Consider the following 16,568-nt stretch of genomic DNA (forward strand, 5'->3'; position numbering starts at 1 on the left):
ACGCGCTATCTCAGAGTCGGACGCCGGGGGTCCCTACCTCCAGGAGCATCTTGAGGCGGGTGATGCGCTGGAAGGGCAGCAGCAGGAAGGAGAGGAGGGGGAGGCCTTGGCACAGGGGGTGCTCCTGCAGCCGGCCCAGCGCCGCCCCGAAGGGCCCGTTTCGCTCCCTGCGCCGGGGGGGGGGGGAGAGGGGTGAGACGGGGCCGCCCCCCAAGTCCCAGCCAGGGCGCCCGGGCCTCGGCCCGGCCACCAGCCCGCCCCCGGCCTCTGTGCCCCCGTCTCCCTCCCCCTCGGCCCCCCGGCCCCCTCCCCCGCCCTCTGTGCCCCCGTCCCCCTCGGCTCCCCCTCCCCCTCCCCCGCCGCCCCCGGCCTCTGTGCCCCCGTCTCCCTCCCCCTCGGCCCCCCCGTCCCCCCTCCCCCCGCCCTCTGTGCCCCCGTCCCCCTCGGCTCCCCCTCCCCGTCCCCCGCCGCCCCCGCCCTCTGTGCCCCCGTCTCCCTCCCCCTCGGCCCCCCCGTCCCCCTCCCCCGCCGCCCCCCGCCCTCTGTGCCCCCGTCTCCCTCCCCCTCGGCCCCCCGTCCCCCTCCCCCGCCCTCTGTGCCCCCGTCCCCCTCCCCCTTGGCCCCCGCCCCCGGCCTCTGTGCCCCCGGCCTCTGTGCCCCCGTCCCCCTCCTCCTCGGCCCCCCGTCCCCCTCCCCCCGCCCTCTGTGCCCCCGTCTCCCTCCCCCTCGGCCCCCCGGCCCCCTCCCCCGCCCTCTGTGCCCCCGTCCCCCTCGGCTCCCCCCTCCCCCTCTCCCCCGCCGCCCCCGCCCTCTGTGCCCCCGTCTCCCTCCCCCTCGGCCCCCCGGCCCCGGCCTCTGTGCCCCCGTCCCCCTCGGCCCCCCGTCCCCCTCCCCCGCCGCCCCCGCCCTCTGTGCCCCCGTCTCCCTCCCCCTCGGCCCCCCGTCCCCCTCCCCCGCCCTCTGTGCCCCCGTCCCCCTCCCGCTCGGCCCCCCGGCCCCGGCCTCTGTGCCCCCGTCCCCCTCGGCCCCCCATCCCCCTCCCCCGCCGCCCCCGCCCTCTGTGCCCCCGTCTCCCTCCCCCTCGGCCCCCCGTCCCCCTCCCCCGCCCTCTGTGCCCCCGTCCCCCTCCCCCTTGGCCCCCCGCCCCCGGCCTCTGTGCCCCCGGCCTCTGTGCCCCCGTCCCCCTCCTCCTCGGCCCCCCCGTCCCCCTCCCCCGCCCTCTGTGCCCCCGTCTCCCTCCCCCTCGGCCCCCCGTCCCCCTCCCCCGCCCTCTGTGCCCCCGTCCCCCTCCCCCTTGGCCCCTGCCCCCGGCCTCTGTGCCCCCGTCCCCCCTCCTCCTCGGCCCCCCGTCCCCCTCCCCCGCCCTCTGTGCCCCCGTCCCCCTCCTCCTCGGCCCCCCGCCCCCGCCCTCTGTGCCCCCGTCCCCCTCCTCCTCGGCCCCCCGTCCCCGCCCTCTGTGCCCCCCGTCTCCCTCCCCCTTAGCCCCCCATACGCCTCTCCTGTCGCCCCCATCCCTGTCCCCCCTGGCCCCACCCCACACCCCATGGTTCCGCCCCCACGGCCCATGGCCCCGCCCCCGTCTCCCATGGCCCCACCCCCTCTCCCCATGGCCCCGCCCCCATTCCCCATGGCCCCTCCCCTCTTCCCATCGCCCCGCCCCCTCTCCCCATGGCCCCGCCCCCATTCCCCATGGCCCCTCCCCTCTTCCCATCGCCCCGCCCCCGTCTCCCGTGGCCCCGCCCCCTCTCCCCGTGGCCCCGCCCCCGTCCCCATGGCCCCGCCCGCACATGAGGGCGCTGTACTCCTTCTCCTGGTAGGGCTGGTTGCGGACGTAGTCCACGTAGGCGGGGAAGTCGCGCCGGGCGTGGGCGGCCACCACGTCGCTCACGTCGCGGATCTGCAGGCTCTCGGCCACGCGTCCCTGCAGCGCCGCCAGGAACCTGCCGCGGGCGGGGGGGGGGGCATCAGGGCGGGGGGCGGCACGAGGGGTGCGCTGGGGGGGGCTGGGGGTGGAACTGGAGGGGGTCCGGGGGCGACATGAGGGGACATACGGGGGGCGGGCTGGGGGGGGACATGCTGGGGATACATGGGGGGGCAAGCCGGGGGGACATGCCGTGGGGCACACCAGGGTATGGGGGGGCAGGCCCGAGGCACATGGGGGGGCAGCCTAGAGAGAACGTGGGGGCAGGGGGCATGCCGTGGGGCACGCAGGGGGCAGGGAGCAGGCCGTGGGGCACGCCAGGGGGCAGGCGGGGGAGCGGGTGAAGGCGGGGGGCCGGCGGGGGCCGGTGGGGAACACGTGGGGGACCGGCGGGGGGCACGCGGGGGCCAGGGGGAAGGCGGGGGGCACACGGGGGGCACGCGGGGGGCACGCGGGGGCCAGGGGGCAGGCCACGCGCTATCTCAGAGTGGGCCAGGGGGCAGGCCTGACCTGGCGCTGATCTCCTTGACCCGCAGGACGCTGGAGAAGAGGGCCTGGCGGGGGGCAGGCGGGGGGCCGGCGGGGGGCCAGGGGGAAGGTGGGGGGCAGGCGGGGTCGGCGGGGATTGGCGGGGGGCACGCGGGGGCCGGCGGGGGGGCCTGACCTGGCGCTGATCTCCTTGACCCGCAGGACGCTGGAGAAGAGGGCCTGGCGGGGGGCCGGCGGGGGGCAGGCAGGGGGCCGGCGGGGGGCCAGGGGGAAGGCGGGGGGCAGGCGGGGGGCGGCGGGGGGCACGCGGGGGCCGGCGGGGGGGCCTGACCTGGCGCTGAACGCGCCTATCTCAGAGTCTTGACCCGCAGGACGCTGGAGAAGAGGGCCTGGCGGGGGGCAGGCGGGGGGCCAGGGGGCAGGTGGGGGGCGGCGGGGGGCGGCGGGGGGGGCTGACCTGGCGCTGATCTCCTTGACCCGCAGGACGCTGGAGAAGAGGGCCTGGCGGGGGGGCCGGCGGGGGGCCGGCGGGGGGGCAGGGGGCAGGCGGGGGGCAGGCGGGGGGCGGCGGGGGGGCTGACCTGGCGCTGATCTCCTTGACCCGCAGGACGCTGGAGAAGAGGGCCTGGCGGGGGGCCGGCGGGGGGCGGCGGGGGGCCAGGGGGCAGGCGGGGGGCAGGCGGGGGGCAGGCGGGGGGCACGCGGGGGCCAGCGGGGGGGCTGACCTGGCGCTGATCTCCTTGACCCGCAGGACGCTGGAGAAGAGGGCCTGGCGGGGGGCCGGCGGGGGGCCGGCGGGGGGCCAGGGGGCAGGCGGGGGGCAGGCGGGGGGCGGCGGGGGGGCTGACCTGGCGCTGATCTCCTTGACCCGCAGGACGCTGGAGAAGAGGGCCTGGCGGGGGGCCGGCGGGGGGCCGGCGGGGGGCCAGGGGGCAGGCGGGGGGCAGGCGGGGGGCAGGCGGGGGGCGGCGGGGGGCGGCGGGGGGGCTGACCTGGCGCTGATCTCCTTGACCCGCAGGACGCTGGAGAAGAGGGCCTGGCGGGGGGCGGCGGGGGGCAGGCGGGGGGCCGGCGGGGGGCCAGGGGGCAGGCGGGGGGCAGGCGGGGGGCAGGCGGGGGGCGGCGGGGGGCGGCGGGGGGGCTGACCTGGCGCTGATCTCCTTGACCCGCAGGACGCTGGAGAAGAGGGCCTGGCGCTCCCGGGGCCCCAGGGTCTCGCCCAGCTCCCGCGAGCCCACGAAGTGCTGGGCCAGCAGCCGCAGCGAGCGCTGGTAGGAGGCCTCCGACGTCAGCACCTCGAACAGGCTCTGCCGGGACAGGCGGGGGTCAGGCCGGGGGCCCCGGGGGGCGCGCGAGGTCCCCGGGCCCCTCCCCTGGCCTCGCCGTCGCTCGGGAGCCCGGGGCCTGGCGGGGAGGCCGGGGGCAGAGGGGACCGGGGGGCACGGCGGGGGGGGCAGGGGGCACAGCCAGTGGGGCGTGGCAGGGGTACCGGGGGGCAAGGTGCTGGGGGGGCAGGAGGAAGCGGGGGACATGGCGCGGGGGGGCAGGGGAATCAGGGGGGCAGGAGGAACCAGGGGACATGGCGCTGGAGGGGCAGGGGAATTGGGGGGCCAGGAGGAAGTGGGGGACATGGCGCTGGGGGGGCAGGGGAATTGGGGGGCCAGGAGGAAGTGGGAGACATGGCGCTGGGGGGCAGGGGAATTGGGGGGCCAGGAGGAAGTGGGGGACATGGCGCTGGGGGGGGCAGGGGAATTGGGGGGCCAGGAGGAAGTGGGAGACATGGCGCTGGGGGGGCAGGGGAATTGGGGGGCCAGGAGGAAGTGGGGGACATGTCGCTGGTGGGGGCAGGGGAATTGGGGGGCCAGCAGGAACCAGGGGACATGGTGCTGGTGGGGCAGGGGAATTGGGGGGCTAGGAGGAAGTGGGGGACATGGCGCTGGGGGGCAGGGGAATTGGGGGGCAGGAGAATTGGGGGGCCAGGAGGAACCAGGGGACATGGTGCTGGGGGGACAGGGGAATTGGGGGGCAGGGGAATTGGGGGGGCCAGGAGGAACCAGGGGACATGGCGCTGGGGGGCCAGGGGAACTGGGGGGGCAGGGGAAGCGGGGGGGCGGCGGGGGGCCCAACCCACCTCCTGCATCTTGCGCTCCTGGGGGCTGATGTGCCAGAGGAGGCCGCTCTCCCGCACGGCCGGCAGGTCCTGCCAGAGGGTGCTGCGGGGGGCGCCGGGGGGGCCCGGGGGGGGCGCCGGGGCCTCGTCCCAGCTGCTCGGGCTGGCGCTATGGGGCAGGGTCTGGCGCTGGATCTCCTTGCGGATGACGGCCTGCCGGTAGGTCTGGTACAGGGGCTCTGGGGGGGGGGGGGAAAGGGGGTCAGGCTGCCCCCCATTCACCCCCCACCCCACCCCGGGGCCCCAATCCCTCCCCCAGCCCCGTGCCCTTGCCCCAGGACCCTTCCTGCCCCGATCCCCATACCCGGGAATTCCCCCCCCCCGTCCCGCAGCCCCTGCTCCCCCCCCTCCGCCAGCGCCCCCCCGGCACAGCCCCCCCTTACCGTCCTGCAGGGGCAGCCCCCAGCCGGGGCCCTTCGGGGATGGGCAGCACCTGTGGGGGGAGGGGGAGCGAGGTCAGAGCCGCATGGACAGACGAGGGGCTGCGGGGGGGGGGCGGACAGAGGGGCTGGGGGGCAGAGACACAAACGGGGGGGCTGGAGGGCAGACGGACGGAGAGGTGGCGGGGGGCAGGGGGACAGACAGGGAGCTGCGGGGGGGCGGACAGAGGGGCTGGGGGGCAGAGAGACAAACGGGGGGGCTGGAGGGCAGACGGACGGAGAGGTGGCGGGGGCAGGGGGACAGACAGGGGGCTGCGGGGGGGCGGACAGAGGGGCTGGGGGGCAGAGACACAAACGGGGGGCTGGAGGGCAGACGGACGGAGAGGTGGCGGGGGGCAGGGGGACAGACAGGGGGCTGCGGGGGGGCAGACAGAGGGGCTGGGGGCAGAGAGACAAACGGGGGGCTGGAGGGCAGATGGACGGAGAGGTGGTGGGGGGCAGGGGGACAGACAGGGGGCTGCGGGGGGGCGGACAGAGGGGCTGGGGGGCAGAGAGACAAACGGGGGGGCTGGAGGGCAGATGGACGGAGAGGTGGCGGGGGCAGGGGGACAGACAGGGGCTGCGGGGGGGCGGACAGAGGGGCGGACAGAGGGGCTGGGGGGCAGAGAGACAAACAGGGGGGCTGGAGGGCAGACGGAGGGAGAGGTGGGGGGGCAGGGGGACAGATGGGGGGCTGGGGGGGACACAGACCTGTCCCTCGGCGGCTCTGGCTCCGGACTGTGGCCATCCGAGTCTCCTGGGGACACGGAGTGTGGGGTCAGTGGGGCTGGGGGACCTGCCCCCCCGAGCCAGCCCCGCTCCTGGCTCCCCCCCCCACACTCCAAACCCACACCCCCTTGGGGAACCCTGATCCCCTCCCCCCCCAGCCTCCCCCAGCCGGGGAACCCCGATCCCAGCCTCCCCACAAGGAGGAAATGCAGCCCCCCACTCTCCAGTCCAGACCCCCCCACCCCCCTCCCATGGGGCAGCCGGGACCCAGCCCCAGGATTCGGGGCGTGGACGGACCCTGGTCCCCGGGCCGTACCTTGGCGGGGTTCGTCCCCTGGCGCCGGGGCGTGCTCCTTCTGCGGGGGGGCGGGCGGCGGGGGGCAGAGCTTGGCGGGGGGCGGGGGAGGCTGGGTGGGGGGCGGCGGTAGGGAACATGTCTGGCAGGGACTTGGGGGCCTGGGCAGGCTGGGCAGGGGGCGGGGTTGGGGGGCGCGCTTTGGCAGCGATTGGGGGTTCGTGGGGGGGCTGGGCAGGCGGGGTGGGGGGCAGGGTTTGGCAGGGACTGGAGGGGCTTGGCAGGGGGCAGCGGATGGGGGGCAGCTGTCCCCCCGCTCTGGCTGCCAGGAGCCGAGCCCTGTGCCCTGTGTCCCGCGCAGGGGCTTCGCCGGGGTCTTGGGGGGCACGGCCGGGGGGGGCCGGGCCGCCTCGGGCGCCCCCCCCTTGGCCCACCGGGGGGGCTTGGCCAGCGCCGGGCCCCCGGTGAGCTGGGCCGTGGGCGGTAGCTGGTGAGAACCACGCTGCCGTCCTCGGGGGGCGGGGCAGGGGGCTTGAGGGGGGACCAGCGGGACTGGGGGGCGGGGGTGACCTCCAGGAGGCGCCGGAAGAGGGGGCCCCCCTCGTCGGTGGAGGCGGAGCCGTCCGAGCCTGGCTCCTCCCCCTCGGGGGCCGGCACCCAGGCCAGCACCATGCCAGGCCGGTGCCGATGGCAGCCGCAGGGGCAGCGTGGGGGGCAGGCGGCCGGGGGCTCCGGGATGGGGGGCTCCCCCACGGCGTCCGGGCACCGACCTGCAGGGGAGAGAGAGAGAGACGGGGTGAGGGGGGGGGCCTGTCACGCGATGCCCCACACGCCCCGGGGGCGCCCCAAGCCAGACTCACCGAGCTCCGTCCCCGGGGGGGGCCAGGCCCCATTCTCCAGCGGGGGGCTGGGGGCCCGGCCCCCACCCGCCCGGTGCTCAAAGCGCCCCACGATCTTGCGGACGTTGCCCGGGCGCTGCGCCCTGCCGGGGGGCGCATCCAGGCAGGGGGCCGGCAGGGGGGCCGCCTCTGGGCTCGGCAGCCCAGGTCTGCTGGGGGGCCAGGCAGGGCCGCGACCGGGAGGGGGGCCGTGGCTTGATGAGCGGGTGGGCTTCTGGGTGGGGGGCAGGGCGGGGGGCAGGGGGTCCATCGACGACATGGTCACCTGCAGGGGGGAGAGAGACGTGCTCAGGAGATGATGCAGCTGCCTCTGGGGCGGGGCGCAGGGGGCCCGGGGACCCCTCGCCCGGCCCCGAGACGCGGCCACCTCTGGGGCGGGGCGCAGGGGGCCCGGGGACCCCTCGCCCGGCCCCGAGACGCGGCCACCTCTGGGGCGGGGCGCAGGGGGCCCGGGGACCCCTCGCCCGGCCCGAGATGCGGCCTCCTCTGGGGCGGGGCGCAGGGGACCCGGGGACCCCGAGACGCGGCCGCCTCTGGGGCGGGGGCAGGGGGCCCGGGGACCCCTCGCCCGGCCCCGAGACGCGGCCCCTCTGGGGCGGGGCGCAGGGGGCCCGGGGACCCCGAGATGCGGTCTCCTCTGGGGCGGGGCGCAGGAGACCCGGGGACCCCTCGCCCGGCCCCGAGACGCGGCCTCCTCTGGGGCGGGGCGCAGGGGACCCGGGGACCCCTCGCTCGGCCCCGAGACGCGGCCACCTCTGGGGCGGGGCGCAGGGGACCCAGGGACCCCGAGACGCGGCCTCCTCTGGGGCGGGGCGCAGGGGACCCGGGCCCCCTCGCCCGGCCCCGAGACGCGGCCACCTCTGGGGCGGGGCGCAGGGGACCCGGGGACCCCTCGCCCGGCCCCGAGACGCGGCCTCCTCTGGGGCGGGGAACAGAGGGCCCGGGGACCCCTCGCCCGGCCCCGAGACGCGGCCACCTCTGGGGCGGGGCGCAGGGGGCCCGGGGACCCCTCGCCCAGCCCCGAGACGCGGCCACCTCTGGGCGGGGCACAGGGGGCCCGGGGACCCCTCGCCCGGCCCCGAGACGCGGCCTCCTCTGGGGCGGGGCGCAGGGGACCCGGGGACCCCGAGACGCGGCCTCCTCTGGGGCGGGGCGCAGGGGACCCGGGGACCCCTCGCCCGGCCCATAGACGCGGCCTCCTCTGGGGCGGGGCGCACAAGTCAGCAAACAAATTTGGAACAGGAAACGCAGGGAAAAGGACCAAGGCAGCTGCGGGGGGGGAGGGAACCTGGGTAGGACGCCTGGGTCCACACCCAGCTGATCCCAGAAAAAGCAAGAGTAGCCCCGGCCGCTCCCGCACTCTACCCCATAGCCCCCACTCCCCTCCCAGAGCCAGGGAGAGAACCCAGGAGTCCGGGCTCCCAGCCCCCCCGCTCTCACCCACCAGCCCCCACTCCCCTCCCAGAGCCAGGGAGAGAACCCAGGAGTCCGGGCTCCCAGCCCCCCCTGCTCTGACCCACCAGCCCCCACTCCCCTCCCAGAGCCAGGGAGAGAACCCAGGAGTCCGGGCTCCCAGCCCCCCCTGCTGTAACCCACCAGCCCCCACTCCCCTCCCAGAGCCGGGGAGAGAACCCAGGAGTCCTGGCTCCCAGCCCCCCCTGCTGTAACCCACCAGCCACCACTGCCCTCCCAGAGTCGGGGGGAGAACCCAGGAGTCCGGGCTCCCAGCCCTGCCCGCCCCCATATTTCCACATGGCTCACCGGGGCCGGCCTCTTGGCACAGCCCAGGGCAGGGGGGGAGGGACGGTGCCAAGGGAGAAGCAGGTGCCCGCCCCCCCCCCCCGGACACAGAGAAAGGAGCACCGGGGGGGGGGAGGGCTCAGCGGGGAGTGGAGGGGGGATCTCCCCTCACACCCAGTGCATCTGTCTCCGCCCCACACCCTTCCTCCCCGGCCCCGCCCCACCCCGGCTAGTCCCGGCCCAGCTGCCAGGGTTAAATTTGGCCTGGATTCCCCAGTTGCTGGCCCAGCCAGGGGCCCTCCCCACCCCCACCCTGGCCCACCCCCCACCAGCCCCCCTTCCCCTCCAGAACCAGGGAGAGAACCCAGGAGTCCGGGCTCCCAGCCCCCCCCTGCTCTCACCCACCAGCCCCCCCTCCCCTCCCAGAGCCGGGGGGAGACCCAGGAGTCCGGGCTCCCAGCCCCCCCTGCTCTAACCCACCAGCCACCACCTCCCCTCCCAGAGCCGGGGAGAGAACCCAGGAGTCCTGGCTCCCAGCCCCCCTGCTCTAACCCACCAGCCCCCCCTCCCCTCCCAGAGCCGGGGAGAGAACCCAGGAGTCCTGGCTCCCAGCCCCCCCTGCTCTGACCCACCAGCCCCCCCCTCCCCTCCCAGAGCCGGGGAGAGAACCCAGGAGTCCTGGCTCCCAGCCCCCCCTGCTCTGACCCACCAGCCCCCCCTCCCCTCCCAGAGCCGGGGAGACAACCCAGGAGTCCGGGCTCCCAGCCCCCCCTGCTCTCACCCACCAGCCCCCCCTCCCCTCCCAGAGCCGGGGAGAGAACCCAGGAGTCCTGGCTCTCCCCATCCTCATCCTCTCTCCCACATTCTCCCGGGGGGGGGGACGGGGGGGTGAACTCAGGGCTGGTGCAGCTGTTGGGAATATTTCTAGCCGACCATGTGAGTGGGGGGGTTGTGGGGCTGAGCTGGATAATATAGATGGGGAGTGGCAGTGGGGGCTCGTGGCTGGAATGGCGGGGAGGGGCGGGGGGGTGGGCTTGGGAGCCAGGACTCCTGGGTTCTGTCTCTCTTCCATTCCCTGGGGACATCTGTCCAGCTGTCAGTGCCTCAGTTTCCCAGATATCAGTCCCCACATCGGGGAGAATCACCCCTGGGGGCCAGCAGCGCGGGGCCCATGACACACGGCGGGGCGCTCGACTCTGTGGGAAGCAGGGGGGCTAGGAATCGTTGGTCTGCAATGCGGAGGGGGCTTGCCCCCCCTTCAGGCTGTACACAGAGTGGGCGGTGAACCGGGCTAGTGGTTGGAAAAGGCTGCTCCCCCCCACACACACAGTCCCCCCCCAAAGCTGCTCCCCCCCAGCTCAGAGCAGGGCCCCCGTAGTCCCCCCAACCCCCTCCCGGCTCTGGGCCCACCCCCTCTCTCAAAGGCCCTTTGTGCAGGCGGCCGGCCGGGAACTCCAGCCAAGCCGCCGGCTCCCCACCGGCCCCGGTGACTCAGCGGGGCTCGCACAGGGCCCCTTTGTACCAGGAGAGCCGCCCTCAGCAGCCGGGCGCGCGGAGAATCGCCCTCAGCCTGGGGCAGTACGGGGCCAAGGTGCCACACAGCCCCAGTGCCACCCCGGCAGGACAGCCACGGGCTGATGGGAGCCAGGACTCCTGGGTTCTCCCCACTGAAGCCTGCCAAAGCAAAGCCCCCCCCCGTCCCAGTAGGGAGGAGAGGGAGCCCTGGGGGGTGTAGATTGCCAGCTGGGGGGGAGGATGCAGGGACACCCCCCATGCCCTGGCCCAGCGGGGAGGGAAGTGCGTCTTTCCGCAGCCAGGAAATGGTAATCCAGAGGAAGGGCAGGAATTTCCGAGGGGGGTGAGGGGAAGAGTTGCCCTGGCCTCTCCAGCTCCACGTTATACGAGCGCTACGGAACCCATTCAGGGAAACTGAGGCAGGGGGAGGGGAGGGGACCGAGCTAAGTACACAGAGCTGGGGATAGAACCCAGGAGTCCGAGCACCCAGCTGTCCTCCCCGCCTCCCCGGCTCTAATCACTAGACCTCAATCCCCGCCCAGAGCCAGGATAGAACCCAGGAGTCCTGGCTCCCAGCCCCGCCCCCGCCCCCCGCTCTAACACGCGCTATCTCAGAGTCTCGTTCTCTGCCCGCAGGGGGCTGCGGTGTCTCACTGAGCTTCCTGGCGGGACTAATTTATCCCTGCTGCGCCCCCTGCCCCCCGCCACATCCTCCCGCCCCCCCCAGCTACATCCTCTCCCCCCCCCTTCCCCCCCACACACTCCACACACGCAGCTTTGGGTCCCCCGGCTCCTACAGAGGCCCTCCGCGCTCGTGGCTGCCCCCTGCCGGCCGCGCTCGAGGCTGCACGGTGTGTATCTTAGACCCCGTAATGCCTGAGGGGGATTCCCCGCCTGCTCTCTGGGAGCTGCGCTGGGGCTGTCTGGGCCCTGTTATCCCCGGTCAGGCTGTGGGGAGCCCTGAGGAAGGGGCACCGCTCCGGCACTGGGCTGCTGGGGGTCAGTCAGCTGGAGGGGGGAACGTCGCCCTGTCCCGTAGGCTGAGGACCCGGAGCGGGGAACCCACAGCCCCAAGCCTAGTGCTGCTGTGAGTGTCTGGAGAGCAGGGGAGCAGTGGGGGGCCTAGGAGCCCGGATGCCTGGGTTCCATCCCCTGGTCTGGGAAGGGAGGGGGGGTCTAGTGGTTACTGCGGGGGAGGGCCCTGGGACCAGGACTCCTGGGTTCTGCCCCCAGCTCTTGGAGGGAAGTGGGTTCCAGTGTTTAGAGCGGGGGGGCTGGTAGCAGGACTCCTGGGTTCTCTCCCCAGCTCTGGGAGGGGTGTGGGGCCTAGTGGTCAGAGCAGGGGGAAGGGGCTGGGAGCCTGGGTTCTATTCCTGGCTGGCATAAGATTTCCTCCCTACCAATCGGGACTGCCAGTCCCGCCCCCCACTTTCCTGTGGGGCACGGCCCCAGGGGGCAGCTTCACTTACTGCCTGGGGGGATCCGTGCCTGGAGGCTCAGGGGGTCACTGCCAGGAGAAGCGGGGAGGCCTGGCCCTTGGGGGCAGAGACCCAGGAACTGACTAGGATACAAAGGCTGGAAGGGGAATGTATGGGGAGAGAACCCAGGTGTCCGGCCTCCCAGACCCCCCCTGCTCTGACCCACCAGACCCCACTCCCCTCCCAGAGCCCTGGAGAGAACCCAGGCGTCCTGGCTCCCAGCCCCCCCTGCTCTGACCCACCAGCCCACTCCCCTCCCAGAGCCCTGGAGAGAACCCAGGCGTCCTGGCTCCCAGCCCCCCCTGCTCTGACCCACCAGGCCCCACTCTCCTCCCAGAGCCCTGAAGAGAACCCAGGCGTCCTGGCTCCCAGCCCCCCTGCTCTGACCCACCAGGCCCCACTCGCCTCCCAGAGCCCTGGAGGGAACCCAGGCGTCCTGGCTCCCAGCCCCCCCTGCTCTGACCCACCAGGCCCCACTCCCCTCCCAGAGCCCTGGAGAGAACCCAGGCGTCCTGGCTCCCAGCCCCCCCTGCTCTGACCCACCAGGCCCCACTCCCCTCCCAGAGCCCTGGAGAGAACCCAGGAGTCCTGGCTCCCAGCCCCCCCTGCTCTGACCCACCAGGCCCACTCCCCTCCCAGAGCCCTGGAGAGAACCCAGGAGTCCTGGCTCCCAGCCCCCCCTGCTCTGACCCACCAGGCCCCACTCCCCTCCCAGAGCCCTGGAGAGACGCGCTATCTCAGAGTGAGCCCTGGAGAGAACCCAGGCGTCCTGGCTCCCAGCCCCCCCCTGCTCTGACCCACCAGGGCCCACTCCCCTCCCAGAGCCCTGGAGAGAACCCAGGAGTCCTGGCTCCCAGCCCCCCCCTGCTCTGACCCACCAGGCCCCACTCCCCTCCCAGAGCCCTGGAGAGAACCCAGGCGTCCTGGCTCCCAGCTAAGCTAATCCCCAAGGCAACTAGAGCTACAAACCTTCCCAATGCCCCCCAGCACCAGGATTCCCCCAGCCTGCCCCCCCCCACGCCTGCCTCTGGCTCCCCTCCCCCACCCCCTGTACAGAGGGCCACCCCCCCCCCCGGTTTCCAACACCCCCTTCCCCTCCCCCCGCAGCTCACCCCAAGCCAGCGGCTGCTTCAGTCCCTCCCCGACTGATGCTGCAGCTCTGGCTCTGCGGGGGCCCCCCCTTACGCTGGCTTCTTCCGCCCCTATTTCCTGCCCCTGCCCCTCGCGGTGGGGTGGGGCTGGGAGCCAGGACTCCTGGGGTTCTCTCCCTGGCTCTAGGAGGGGGAGTGGGGCCTAGTGGGTTGCAGCAGGGGGGGCTGGGAGCCAGGACTCCTGGGTTCTCTCCCCGGCTCTGGGAGGGGTACGGGGGCTGGTGGTTAGAGCAGGGGGGGCTGGGAGCCAGGACTCCTGGGTTCTCTCCCTGGCTCTAGGAGGCCTAGTGGGTTAGAGCAGGGGGGGCTGGGAGCCAGGACTCCTGGGTTCTCTCCCCGGGCTCTGGGAGGGGGAGTGGGGGCCTAGTGGGTTGCAGCAGGGGGGCTGGGAGCCAGGACTCCTGGCTTCTCTCCCCCGGCTCTGGGAGGGGAGTGGGGCCTAGTGGGTTGCAGCAGGGGGGCTGGGAGCCAGGACTTCCTGGGTTCTCTCCCTGGCTCTGGGAGGGGTACGGGGGCTGGTGGTTAGAGCAAGGGGGGTTGGCCTGGCCATCTCCCTGTCTCCAGCCCACAGCCCTCTCCGGGCTGAGGGAATCGGTCTCCGGCCTCGCTGGGTGCCAGGACTCCTGGGTTCTCTCTCTGCCCCTCCAGGTGCATCTGGTCTCCAGCAGAGACGGGGGAAGTTGGAGACCCAGAGACCCCAGCCAGCCAGTGAGACCCCCGCCCCCACTTCCCAGCCAGCACCATCACTTAGAGCCCGGCCTCCCTGGGGGACCCCAGTGTCCGACTGGAGAGGGGCGCCTGGCATGGGGCAGTGTGGCACGGAGGGGCCTGGCTCCTTCCAGGGGGGCGTTGGGGGAAAGCACATATAATGAGGGGGGTGCACGGGATGGGGGGGGACAGGAATACACCCCCTCTAGCCTTCGGTCCTCCCACTCACAGCTGGGCAGGGCCCGTCTGAACCACAGGCCCAGACCCGCTCCCAGCGCTCCTGAAATGCGGCCACCTCTGGGGTGGAGAAGAACAGGGCTGGGACAGCCCACAGCAACACTGGGGGTGGAGAGAGGAGACTGCCAGGGCGCCCCACAGCACAGCCCCCCCCCACCCCGCCCCCAGCGCGGCACCTGGGGCCTCGGGGCCAGCCCTGAAACACAGGAAGAAACTTTCCTTCCTGTGTCAAACACCTGAGGTCCTGAGACACCTTCTGCTCCCGGAGCCAGGTGTGCCAGCCCGAGAGCCCCACACCCGCTTGGCGCGGGCCTCCCTTCCCTTACTGCCGGGGAGGTTATTTCGGCCTTGCCAGCCCTGGGGTGAGAACGCCACCTGGAGACCTCCGGGCTGGAGAGGGAGAGGATAGAACCCAGGAGTCCTGGCTCCCGCCCCCCCCTGCTCTAACCCACTAGGCCCCACTCCCCTCCCAGAGCCGGGGAGAGAACCCAGGAGTCCTGGCTCCCAGCCCCCCCTGCTCTAACCCACCAGCCCCCACTCCCCTCCCAGAGCTGGGGAGAGAACCCAGGAGTCCTGGCTCCCAGCCCCCCCTGCTCTAACCCACTAGGCCCCACTTCCCTCCCAGAGCCGGGGAGAGAACCCAGGAGTCCTGGCTCCCAGCCCCCCCTGCTCTATCCCACTAGGCCCCACTCCCCTCCCAGAGCCGGGGAGAGAACCCAGGAGTCCTGGCTCCCAGCCCCACTTCGTGCAAAGGTACCTGCCCCCAGACGAAGCTCCTTCCCCATTCCCTGAACACTGAGATCCCCGACTCATTTCATGTCTCTCACTTCCTCGTTCCCGGCTCTGGTGACCCCCAGACGCTGACGCTGTGGGGCTGGCTCGGGCGAGCCCCATCCCGTTAGGAGCCGGCATGCCTGGGTGCTCCCCCGAGAGGAAACGCAGAGAAGGCCTGGGGACCCCCTAATGACAGGGCCAGCAGCTGCCCCCCTCCCCGCCCCCTGCAGCCCAGTGCCCCCTGCCGAGCCCCCATGCTCCCCACAGCCTAGCCCCCCCTACTGCCCCCCTCCCTGCCCCTCGCAGCCCAGCCCCCCCTTTTGCCCCCCACCCTGCTCCCCACAGCCCCAGCGCCCCCTGCAGAGCCCCTGCCCCGCTCCCTGCAACCCAGTGCCCCCTGCTGCCCCCCTCCCTGCCCCCCGCAGCCCAGCGCCCCCACCCCCGCTCCCCACAGCCCAGCGCCCCCTGCTGCCCCCCACCTCACCCCCTGCAGCCCGGCGCCCCCTAGCGATTCCCTGGCTGCCCGGGGGAGACCCCACCTCTGGAGGGGAGCCCCAGGACCCCTCAGCCCACAGGGACCCACGGGAGCAATGGGGCGGGCCTGGGGGGCAGCTAGGGACATCTGCTGAGCCGTGCTGGGGGGCCCGGGCTGGATGCTGGGTCCGGGGGGCTGGGCAGGAAAAGCCCCCCGCCCAGCAGCGCACTGCGGACGCGTCCCCGCCGCCCCCCCTCCCCGTCGTCCCCGGGCTCGGCTGCGGCTGCAGACCCGGCTCTGCGGCGCCACCCACCTTCGGTCGCCTTCACGGGCGCACGGTCCCCCCCGGGGCGCAGGATCCGGGGCGCACGGTCCCCCCTGGGGCGCAGGATCCGGGGCGCACGGTCCCTCCCTGGGGCGCAGGATCCGGGGCGCACGGTCCCCCCCGGGGCGCAGGATCCGGGGGCGCACGGTCCCTCCCTGGGGAGCAGGATCCGGGGCGCACGGTCCCTCCCTGGGCGCAGGATCCGGGGCGCACGGTCCCCCCTGGGGCGCAGGATCCGGGGCGCACGGTCCCTCCCTGGGGCGCAGGATCCGGGGCGCACGGTCCCCTCCCTGGGGAGCAGGATCCGGGGCGCACGGTCCCACCCTGGGGCGCAGGATCCGGGGCGCACGGTCCCACCCTGGGGAGCAGGATCCGGGGGCGCACGGTCCCTCCCTGGGGCGCAGGATCCGGGGCGCACGGTCCCCTCCCTGGGGATGTAGGATCCGGGGCGCACGGTTCCCCCCCCCGGGATGTAGGATCCGGGGGCGCTCCGGGCCTGGGCCCGGGCCGCTGGGTCCCGCCCGAGGATCCGGGCTCAGCCGCCCTTTGTCCCGCACACGCCGCCGGGCTGCTGCAGGCGGCCGCTGCCTGCGCTCGGGGCTGGCGCCGCCGCCTCCATGTGACCGGCCCGGGATGGGGGGCGGAGCCGGGATGTGGGGGGCCCGGGGGACCGGGGGCGGGAGTGAACATGACTGGAGTCCCGGCTCCCGGCCTGGGACGGAACCGGCAGCGCCCCCAGACTGGCAGCAAGACCCCCCACCGCATCCTGGCACCGCGCCCCCAATCTGGCACCGCGCCCCCCCAGCCTGGCACCGCGCCCCCTGCCTTGTACCGCGCCCCCCACCTAGCACTGCACCCCCATCCTGGCACCGTGCCCCCCCACCTGGCACCGTGCCCCCACCTAGCACTGCACCCCCATCCTGGCACCTTGCCCCCACCTGGCACCGCACCCCCAGCCTGGTACTGCGCCCCCATTCTGGCACTGCACCCCTAGCCTGGCACCGTGCCCCCATCCTGGCACCGTGCCCCCCACCTGGCACCGCCCCCGCAGCCTGGCATGGCACCCTCATGCTGGCACCGCGCCCCCATCCTGGCATCGCACCCCCATCCTGGCACCGTGCCCCCCAGCCTGGCACCGTGCCCCAGCCTGACACCGCGCCCCCCACCTATCACTGCACCCCCATCCTGGCACCGCACCCCCATCCTGGACCGTGCCCCCCACCTGGCACCGCGCCCCCAGCCT

At 74.6% G+C, this 16,568-nt stretch overlaps 1 protein-coding gene across 1 annotated transcript; it reads right to left on the reverse strand.

The window, feature by feature from the left end:
- Positions 1-10: 10 nt before the first annotated feature.
- LOC140904153 (uncharacterized) lies at positions 11-16,300 on the reverse strand. Its single transcript, XM_073326464.2, has 9 exons — positions 16,264-16,300; positions 15,314-16,037; positions 6,045-6,793; positions 5,711-5,756; positions 4,964-5,013; positions 4,542-4,759; positions 3,557-3,717; positions 1,788-1,940; positions 11-167 (listed from the first exon to the last, which is right to left on the reverse strand). Exons 1-9 carry the CDS (start codon positions 16,298-16,300, stop codon positions 11-13), a joined length of 2,295 nt encoding a protein of 764 aa, XP_073182565.2.
- Between the last annotated feature and the right edge of the window lie 268 nt (positions 16,301-16,568).

The sequence above is a fragment of the Lepidochelys kempii genome, chromosome 28 (genome assembly GCF_965140285.1).
Source record: "Lepidochelys kempii isolate rLepKem1 chromosome 28, rLepKem1.hap1, whole genome shotgun sequence".
NCBI classification, from domain to species: Eukaryota; Metazoa; Chordata; order Testudines; family Cheloniidae; genus Lepidochelys; species Lepidochelys kempii.